Source organism: Pristiophorus japonicus, chromosome 9 (assembly GCF_044704955.1).
Source record: "Pristiophorus japonicus isolate sPriJap1 chromosome 9, sPriJap1.hap1, whole genome shotgun sequence".
NCBI lineage: Eukaryota > Metazoa > Chordata > Chondrichthyes > Pristiophoridae > Pristiophorus > Pristiophorus japonicus.
Genome location: NC_091985.1, coordinates 215,017,595 through 215,028,578, shown reverse-complemented (window position 1 = coordinate 215,028,578; position 10,984 = coordinate 215,017,595). Strand labels below are relative to the sequence as shown.

Here is a 10,984-nt window from a genome sequence, read left to right as displayed (position 1 = left end):
TCCTCCACCCTGCTGACACACCAGCGTGCTCACACTGGGGAGAGGCCGTTCACCTGATCCGTGTGTGAGAAGAGATTCACTCGGACATCCCACCTGATGACACACCGGCGAACTCACACTGATAAGAGACCATTTACATGTTCTGACTGTGGGAAGAGCTTTAAAAGCTCTGGGGATCTGAAGGGACACCAGCGAGTTCACACTGATGAGGGGCCGTTCACATGTTCTGTTTGTGGGGAGAGCTTTAAAAGCTCCGGGAATCTGAAAGGACACCAGCTTGTTCACACTGATCAGAGACCTTTTAAATGTTCTGACTGTGGGAAGAGCTTTAAAAGCTTCGGGAATCTGATGGCACACCAGCGTGATCACAGTGGGGACAGACTATTTCACTGCTCTGTGTGTGGGAAGAGCTTCACTCAGTCCTCGACTCTGCTGACACACCAGCGAGTTCACACTGGGGAGAGGCCGTTCATCTGCTCTGTGTGTGGGAAGTGATTCACTCGGCTGACCCACCTGCAGACACACCAGCGAGTTCACACTGGGAACAGGCCAGTGAAACGTTCGGGATTGGGAAAAAAGTTTAAATGGTCCCAGGAGCTGAAGAGACACCAGCTGGAGAGAGCGGGAAAGAGACTGTTCACCTGCTCTGTGTGTGGGAAAGAATTCCCTCGGTCCTGGACTCTGCTGACACACCAGCGAGTTCACACTGTTCTGTAACACAGGGCCCTGCAGAAAGCTGGGCCCACATGAACATGGAACGGATGAATGTTTTATAAATTCTTGTACTGCTGATAATCTTTCAAACTGTTGTGCTGATAATTCCCTTTATTTGACTTTTCATGCTATTACATAGAATATACAGCACAGAAACAGGCCATTTGGCCCAACCAGTCTATGCTGGTGTTTATGCTCCACTCGAACCTCTTTTGACCCTACTTTAATTAACCCGATGAAAATAACTTTGTATAGCTTTGTCCCTTGTGTTTATCTGGCTTCCCCTTAAATGCATCTGTGCTATTCACCTCAACGACTCTTTGTGGTAGCGAGTTCCACATTCTAACCACTCTCTGAGTAAAGAAGTTTCTCCTGAGTTTCCTCCTGGATTTATTAGTGACTATCTTATATTTATGGCACCAGAAATATGATGAGTTTCTGTTAAGCTGAGCAGTATATCGTTGTGCTTTACTTGTTCTGATGATATTAAATAAATGAAGTTATCGGAGCTGCAAGATATTTGCAGCTTTGGATTAGCAACCAACAGTATAAACAACTTAGCACTGTGTTCCTTCATGGTAATACTTCACGTTAACAAGTTCTGAAACTATTTATAGGGATGAGAAAACAAGAGACTTAAAACACTTCAAATATCTGACCCATGATTACAAACGCAGAGGTTAATTATCGCCACTAATTTTCACTTTTTAAAAAAAAAAGTATGAGCAGGTCCTCTCATTTTAAAACAAAGTTTAAAAAAAAACAGTTGGAGTGAGTTAAGTATCAAAGCTTTAACTACAGCTAACAAGCTCATTTTTTCTTGTTGAGAAATTAATGGTTTGAGATACACAGGAACAAAGGATGGTTAAAAACATTAGAAAGCAAAATAAATCAGGAAGTAATTGGTGCCACCGAGCTTGGGTTTTTTAAAGCCTGGTTGTAAGAGGAAGCTAATGGTTTGAAGTTGTGGAAAGTAATGAGAGTTAGGTCAGGACACTGTGATAGGAGCATTGATTACAACACAATGATATAACCCAGCTGTGTACAGTCCTCAGTTCAACATAGTCATATCTCCCAGAAACCTTGCTTTTTCCTAGAATATAGGGGGCACAGTTCTGATCCACATTAGTGCCAATATCAAGTAAATAAAAACATTGAGCTACAGATTAGCATGTTTAAATGTTAAAAGGATTCGATAGGTTAGATATGGAGAAACTATTTTATCATGAAGGGAAATAATCTTAAAATTAGAGCTAGGCCATTTAGGAGGGAAATCAGGAAACACTTTTTCATATAAAAGGCTGTAAAAAAAACTGGAATTATCTCCCCAAAAGGCTGTGAATGCTGGGATAATTGGAGCTTTCAAGACTGAGATCGATAATATTGTTAGTTAATGGTATCCAGGGATATAGAGATAGAGATGGGTCCTGTGGAAGGATCCAGGGATATAAAGATAGAGAGGGGCCCTGTGGAAGGATCCAGGGATATAGAGATAGAGAGGGGTCCTGTGGAAAGATCCAGGGATATAGAGATAGAGAGGGGTCCTGTGGAAAGATCCAGGGATATAGAGATAGAGAGGGGCCCTGTGGGAGGATCCCGGGATATAGAGAGAGAGGGGCCCTGTGGAAAGATCCAGGGATATAGAGATAGAGAGGGGTCCTGTGGAATGATCCAGGAATATAGAGATAGAGAGGGGTCCTGTGGAAAGATCCATGGATATAGAGATAGAGAGGGACCCTGTGGAAAGATCCATGGATATAGAGAGAGAGGGGTCCTGTGGAAAGATCCAGGGATATAGAGATAGAGAGGGGTCCTGTGGAATGATCCAGGGATATAGAGATAGAGAGGGGTCCTGTGGAAAGATCCAGGGATATAGAGATAGAGAGGGGCCCTGTGGAAGGATCCCGGGATATAGAGAGAGAGGGGCCCTGTGGAAAGATCCAGGGATATAGAGATAGAGAGGGGTCCTGTGGAATGATCCAGGAATATAGAGAGGGGTCCTGTGGAAAGATCCATGGATATAGAGATAGAGAGGGGTCCTGTGGAAAGATCCATGGATATAGAGATAGAGAGGGACCCTGTGGAAAGATCCATGGATGTAGAGATAGAGAGGGGTCCTGTGGAAAGATTCAGGGATATAGAGATAGAGAGGGGCCCTGTGGAAGGATATAGAGATAGAGAGGGGCCCTGTGGAAGGAGGGAGGAAGGAAGACAGTAGGAGTATGTTTGAGATTGTGTGTATGTATTGGCACATGTGGCAGAGCCTGGTCTCCAGTTGTCTTGGATCCCCTTACCACTGGACCAAGACCTTGCTCCGTCCAGTCCGTGTGGTGGCTGGTGTGCAACGGCCAGCTCACATTAAAATAATTCAGGCACAGGCATTTTAAAATGTTTAAACCGTTTAAAATGAGTTCATTGGTCACCTGGGTGCTCATCTTTGGTCTGGAAGCAAGTCATCATCGACCCGAGGGACTGCTTATGATGATGATTTTCTGAGGAATGAAACATTACTGAGCCCCATATTATGGGATGAAGTGCTAGACAAGTAAAGGCCCAGTGTCTGGGTGTGAATCTAATAATAACCTCAGGGACCGTATAGGTGCGATAACCAGACGGGCTTGTGGTTATAGTCTGGTCACAGATGGACAAAACTCCCGGAATTAACAGGAGTTCAGGAGACGGTCAATGGATAGGTCCAAACAATCCCATTCCCTGAATTTAAGCCATTGTCAGTTGGAACAGACTCCAGAAGATCGCCTGTGAAGCCACTGTACTTCTATTCTGCAGACTGAGGGAATTATCACAATCTATGTTCTTGTGAGCTTGATTACCTGATGTCCAAAACCCTTGGACCCTGGATCATTCAAGTCAACCTCAGTGTGTGGAAAGGGATTCACTGGGGTATCTCACCTGCTGACGCACCAGAATTTCCACATCATGACTGCAGTGGTTCAATTGCATTATTTCCAGTGCTTTTAAACACATCCAGGACTGAACACATTCAGGCAACTGGGGCTTGTTAATGTTAAGAGTCCCCAATAAGTGGGCTTGATTTAAAGATTCTTCCATGTTCTCTCTGTGCTAGTGTGCAGAGAGGAGCTGATGTTACAGAATCAGAGCACAGTAGGATGCCTTTCGGCCCATCATGCTAATGCCAGCTCTCTGAAAGAGCTACGCAATTAGTCCCGCTCCCCTGCTCTTTCCCCACAGCCCCGCAAATTTCTGCTTTCAACTATATATCCAATTCCCTTTTGAAAGTTAATATTGAATCTGCTTCTGCCAACCATTCAGGCAGTGCATTCCAAAACATAAAAACTCACTGCGTAAAAACTGTCTCTTCATTCCCCCTCTGGATTCTTTTGCCAATTATCTAAAATCTGTGTCTTCTCATTACCAGCCATCCTTCCACTGACAATATTTTCTCCTTGTTTGCTCTAAAAAAAAAAAGCACCTCTATCACATCTCCACTTAACCGTCTCTGCTCCAAGATACATTGCCATTGTTCTGTGAATTCCTACAGCCTGAGGAATGGGACATGCTATCTTTGTGAGCAACGAGTGTCAGCATCCAGCAATCTCTGGTCAGGGACTGTTTTTTTAAACTGCCTCATGATCATTGTATAGAAATTTACGGCACGGAAGGAGGCCATTCAGCCCATCATGTCCGTGCCGGCCGACAAGCAGTTATCCAGCCTAATCCCACTTTCCAGCTCTTGGTCCATATTACTGCACTTCAAGTGCACATCCAAGTACTATTTAGAAGTGGAGAGGGTTTCTGCCTCTACCACCCTTTCAGGCAGTGAGTTCCAGACCCCCACCATCCTCTGGGTGAAAACACTTCCCCTCATAACTCCTCTAAACCTCCTACCAATTACTTTAAATCTATGCCCCCTGGTTGTTGACGCCTCTGCTAAGGGAAATAGGTCCTTCCTATCCACTCTATCTAGGCCCCTCATAATTTTATACACCTCAATAAGGTCTCCCCTCAGCCTCCTCTGTTCCAAAGAAAACAACCCCAGCCTATCCAATCTTTCCTCGTAGCTAAAATTCTGCAGTCCAGGCAACATCCTCAGAAATCTCCTCTGTACCCTATCTAGTGCAATCACATCGTTCCTGTAATGTGGTGACCAGAACTGCACACAGTACTCTAGCTGTGGCCTAACTAGTGTTTTATACAGTTCAAGTGTAACCTCCCTGGCTCTTGTATGCTACCTTGGCTAATAAAAGCCATATCTATATGCCTTATCTATCTGTCCTGCTACCTTCAGGGATTTGTGGACATGCCCTCCAAAGTCCCTCTACGCTTCTCAGTGTCCTACCATTTATTATGTATTTCCTTGCCTTGTTAGCCTTCCCCAAATGCATCACCTCACACTTCTCTGGATTGAATTCCATTTGCCACTGTTCTGCCCACCTGACCAGTCCATTGATACCTTCCTGCAGTCTACAACGCTCTTTTTCATTATCAACCACACAGCCAATTTTTTGTATCATCTGCAAACTTCTTAATCATACCCCCTACATTCAATTCTAAATCATTGATATATACCACAAAAAGCAAGGTTCCAGTACTGAGCTTTGCGGAACCCCACTGGAAACAGCCTTCCAGTCACAAAAACACCCATCACTCATTACCCTCTGCTTCCTGCCTCTGAGCCAATTTTGGATCCAACTTGACACTTTGCCCTGGATCTGACGAGCTTTTACTTCCATGACCAGTCAGCCATGTGGGACCTTATCAAAAGCCTTGCTGAAATCTACATAGACTACATCAAATGCACTGCACTCATTGACCCTGTCTCTGTCTCTGTCTTGTGTTTAATTCCAGGAACACTATTCCAGAGTCATTCTGGAATGTAAAAATAAACTCCGGCTTCTATTGTCCATGGCTAACCATCTTCTTAAACCACTCTCCTCAGTCTCCACCCTCTCCTCCGACAATGTGAGAGGAGCTCATGGCCTTCTTTGTCTCAAAGATTGAGACCATCCGTTCAGCCGCCTCTGCCACTTCCCTTCCTCCCCCTAGCCCACTGGGCCAAACTTCCTCTGAACTTCCCTCCTACCCTAGCCCTAAACTCATATCTTTTTCTAGTTTCTCTCCAATTTCCCCTCATGACTTCTCCACGCTCATCTTGTCCATGAGACCCACTTCCTGCTGCCTCGACCCTATTCCCACCAATATGCTGACTACCCAACTTCCTTTTCTGGCTCCCATGTCCGCTGCCATTGTTAATGGTTCTCTCCCCTCACGTACAGTCCCCTTTTCCCTCACATCTGTCATCACCCCGCTCCACAAAAAAACAACCCTTGACTCCTCCATTCTTGCAAACTACCATCCCATCTCCAACCTTCCATTCCTCTCCAAAGATCGTCAACATGTTGTCACCTCCCAAACCATTCCCATCTTTCCCGCAACTCCATGTTTGAATCCATCAAATTAGGTTTCCAACCCTGCCATAGTACTGAAACAGCTCTCATCAAAGTCACAACTGACATTGTTTGTGACTGTGACTAAGGTAAACTATCCCTTCTCATCCTTCTTGACTTGTCTGCAGCCTTTGATACGGTTGACCACTGCATCCTCCTCCAATGCCTCTCCACCATCATCCTGCTGGGTGGGTGTGCACTCGCCTGGTTCCATTCTTATCTAATTGTAGCCAGAGAATCATCTGCAATGGCTTCTCTTCAGAGTCAGGTGACAAGTAGCAGAATGGATAGCTCGCTGGCTTCAAGACAGAAAGCAGAGAGTAGGGGTAAAGGGTAGCTATCCACAGTGGGAGAAGGTGGGCAGTGGTGTTACACAAGGATCAGTGCTGGGACCACATGTTCGCAATTTACATTAACAATTTAGACTTTGGAATCAAAAACACAATTTCTAAATTTGTGGATGACACCAAATTGGGAGCAATAGTCAATACTGGGGATGCCTGCAACAAATTAGAGGAGGACATTAATAAACTTGCAGAATGGGAATATAATTGGTAAATGTAGTTCAACACAGATAACTGTGAGGTATTACATTTTGGTGGGAAGAATAGGGAGGTCACTTATTACTGGAAGGGAGCGAGTCTGGGTGAGGTAGAGGAACAAAGAGATCTCAGAGTACAAATACACCAATCACTAAAAGTTACGACACAGGTTAGCAAGGCCATAAAAAGGCAAACTGAGCACTCGGGTTTATTTCTAGAGGTATAGAGTTGAAATGTAGGGAAATTATGCTGAACCTGTTTTGAACCTTGGTCAGACCACACTTAGAATACTGTATACAGTTCTGGTCACCATATAAAAAGGATATAGAGGCATTGGAGAGGGTGCAGAAAAGATTTACAAGGATGATACAAGAAATGTGAGGGTATACATATCAGGAAAGGATGAACAGGCTGGGTCTCTTTTCTATTGAAAAAGGCCAAGGAGTGACCTAATAGAGGTCTTTTAAATTATGAAAGGTTTTGATAGAGTGGATAGAGAGAGAATGTTTCTACTACTGGGGAAGAGCATAACTAGAGGCTATCAATATAAGATAGTCAACAAGAAATCCAATAGGGAATTCAGAAGAAACTTCTTTACCCAAAGAGTGGTGAGAATGTGGAACTCACTACCACAAGGAGTGGTTGAAGTGAATAGTATAGATACATTTAAGGAGAGACGAGACAAGCATATGAGGGAGAAGGGAATCGAGGGTTATGCAGATAGATTTAGATGAGGAAAGATGGGAGGATTCTCGAGTGGAGCATTAACGCTGCCGGGTCTAGTGGGGCCAAATGACCTGCTTCTGTGTCGTATATCCGATGTAATCCTATGTAATTCCTGCTCCCGCATCGTTACCTATGGTGTCCCCCAAGGATCTATCCTTGGCCCCCTAATTCTCATTTATATACTGCCCCTTGGTGATATTATCCAAAACCAAAGCAACAGTTTCCATATGTACACTGATGACATCCAGCTCTACCTCACTACCACTTCTCTCAATCCCTCCATGGCCTCTAAATTGGCAGATTGCTTGTCCTGGATGAGCACAAATTTTCTCCAATTAAATATTGGGAAGACCAAAGCCATTGTTTTCGGTCCCCGTCACAAACTCCGTTCCCTAGCCACTGACTCCATCCCTCTCCCTGGCATCTGTCTGAGGCTGAACCACACTGTTCGCAACCTTGGTGCCATACTTATCCCCGAAATGAGCTTCCGACCACATATCCGCAGTCTAACTAGGACTGCCTATTTCCATCTCTATAACATCGCCCGTCTCCGCCTTCTTCAGCTCATCCGCTGCTGAAACCTACATGCATGCTTTTGGTACCTCAGGACTTGACTATTCCAATTCACTCTTGGCTGGCCTCCCACTTTCTACCCAACGTAAACTTGTGGTCATCCAAAACTCGGCTGCCCATGTCCGAACTCGCACCAAGTCCCATTCACCTATCTCCCCTGTGCTCGCTGACTGACATTGGCTCCCGGTTAAACAACACCTTGATTTCAAAATTCTCCTCATTTTCAAATCTCTCCATGGCCTCGCCCCTCCCTATCTTTGTAATCTCCTCCAGCCCCACAACCTCCTGAGATGTCTCTGCTCCTCTAATTCTGCCCTTTTGAGCATCCCTGATTATAATCACTCAACTATTGGTGGCCGTGCCTTCAGCTGCCTGGGCCCTAAGCTCTGGAACTCCCTCCCTAAACCTCTGCTTCTCTACCTCTCTTTCCTGCTTTAAGATGCTTCTTAAAACCTACATCAAATATCCTAATTTCTCCTTGTGTGGCTCAGTGTCAAATTGTTTGTGTTGCAATACTCCTGTAAAATGCCTTGTGACAATTTACTACATTGAAGGCACTATATAAATACAAGTTGTTGTTGTTAAAGGGACAGTGGGATTGTGATACATCTTGATTTCAGTGCAGAGAGGAGGGAGAGCAATTTTGGGCAAAACATAAAGAAAATGTAAGATTGAAAATTGTGTATTCTGAAATTCTCTCCTGCACTTACAGTCATTAGTAATGTCAGGGCATTACATGGAGAGGACGTGCAGAAGGGAAGATTGAAGCAAAGATCACGTCAAGATCTGACAGAGTCAGGGCCTGAATATTGTCGGCATATGGAAGTGGAAAGCAGCAATCTGAGAACGGACAAACCTTACGCGTGATCCCTTTGTGGACACTCCTTCAGCCGACCATCCAGCCTGGGGAGACACAAGTGCAGCCGTACTGTGGAGAGACCCCATCAATGTGGGGACTGTAGGACGAGAGTAAACTCTGTGTCTCAGCTAAAAACTCATCAACACAGTTACACCAGAAAATGGCCATTCATCTGCTCCGTGTGTGTGAAGGGATTTAACCACTCGTGGAAACTGCTGAGACACCGGGGAGAGACCGTTCGCCTGCTCTCACTGTGAGAAGAGGTTTACACAGTCTTACAATCTGTTGTCACACGAGTTGGTTCACAGCGAGGAGAGACCTTTTCAATGCTCTGACTGTGAGCAGAGCTTTAAATGGTCCAGCAACCCGATACAGCACCAGCGCTGTCACACTGGCCATTCATCTGCTCAGTGTGTGGGAAACGATTCACTCATTCATCCGCCCTGCTGGTACACCCTGCGAGTTCACACTGCAGAGAGGCCGTTCATCTGCTCAGTGTGTGGGAAGCGATTCACGTGTTCATCCGCCCTGCTGGTACACCAGCGAGTTCACACTGGGGAGAGGCCGTTCACCTACTCCGTGTGTGGAAAGCGATTCACTTGTTCATCCGCGCTGCTGGTACACCAGCGAGTTCACACTGGGGAGAGGCCGTTCATCTGCTCAGTGTGTGGGAAGCGATTCACTTGTTCATCCCCGCTGCTGGTACACCAGCGAGTTCACACTGGGGAGAGGCCGTTCATCTGCTCAGTGTGTGGGAAGCGATTCACTTGTTCATCCACCCTGCTGGTACACCAGCGAGTTCACACTGGGGAGAGGTCATTCACCTGCTCCGTGTGTGGGAAGCGATTCACTTGTTCATCCACCCTGCTGGTACACCAGCGAATTCACACTGGGGAGAGGCCGTTCACCTGCTCAGTATGTGGGAAGCGATTACTCAGTCATTCAATCTGCTGACACACCAGCAGATTCACACCGGGGAGAGACCGTTCTCCTGCTCCGTGTGTGGGAGGGCATTCACTCATTTATCCTACCTGCATGTGCACCAGCGAGTTCACACTGACGAGAGACCCTATAAATGCCCCGAATGCAAGAGGAGCTTTAAAAGCACTGAGGAACTAAAGATGCATCAACCGGGGAGAGGCCGTTCAGCTGCTCTCACTGCGGGAAGAGGTTTGGGAGGTCAGCGACCCTGGTGAGTTCACAGCGAGGAGGCACCGTTTAAATGTTCCGACAGTGAAAAGAGCTTCAGGAGCTCCAAAGACCGTTGACGAGTGCCCGTTCAAATCCTCTCATTGAGGTAAGACGTGTACACAATCATCCGGCCTTCTGAAACATGAGTGGCTTCACACCGGGGAGAGGCCGTTCCCCTGCGCCCTGAGTGAAAAGTGATTCACCAGTCCATCTGACCTGCTGAGACACCAGCGAGTTCACACTTCACTGCAGTGGTCTGATTCTGCAATTAATCACACTCAGGCCTGACCCATGTTAATTATGGTATTTTAGGGGGTTTGTTGATGCTGATAATAACCCAGAATAATTAGACTGGAGTTTAATATTCTGTATATACGTCTGTTGGAAGATAAATGCTCCTTTTATGCCGGAATTTCGTGCTAAACAATGAGAAAGTGGCTAACACTAGCATCATGGGTAAGCAAAGTTAGCCTGAGGTCGAACATGCAGGCAGTCTCGTGGCCCCATAAGTGCTTTGCTGACACAAAAGCCTCGGGAAAACATGTTTCTGAGCAAAGCGGCCAGAAGAGGAAGATCAGGTGAAGACAGAGACAGAGAGGTGATAGAAGGCACTGGAGAAAGAAAGGAGTGAACAGTCTGCAGCTTTGAGACAGTGGAAATAAGAGAGGGGTCTCTGAAGCAGCTGTGGTTCTACTGCCGTGTTCTCATGTTCACTGACCCGAGTTATACACAGGAACAATTATATAAGTGGGTGGGGGGGGGGGGGTGGTTAAGGGGAATAAATTTGCGGATGCCACAAAATTGGGGGGGTGGGTGTAGGGAATAGTCAATACTGAGGATGACAGCAACACGCAACACATTACAAGAAGACTTTAATAAACTTGCAGAATGGACATATAATTGGTAAATGATTTCAATACAGATAAGTGTAAGATTTTGTTAAGAAAAATAAG

The 10,984-nt window shown here is 45.7% G+C and overlaps 1 protein-coding gene across 1 annotated transcript; it reads left to right on the top strand.

Moving 5' to 3' along the window:
* Positions 1-96: 96 nt before the first annotated feature.
* Positions 97-495, top strand: LOC139274117 (zinc finger protein 664-like). The gene has a single exon (XM_070891158.1). The coding sequence runs from the start codon at positions 97-99 to the stop codon at positions 493-495; it is 399 nt and encodes a 132-aa protein (XP_070747259.1).
* The last annotated feature ends 10,489 nt before the right edge of the window (positions 496-10,984 follow it).

Excerpts from the sequence above, each read along its gene's own strand:
- LOC139274117 (XM_070891158.1), top strand. The coding sequence starts at position 97 with ATGACACACCGGCGAACTCACACTGATAAGAGACCATTTACATGTTCT.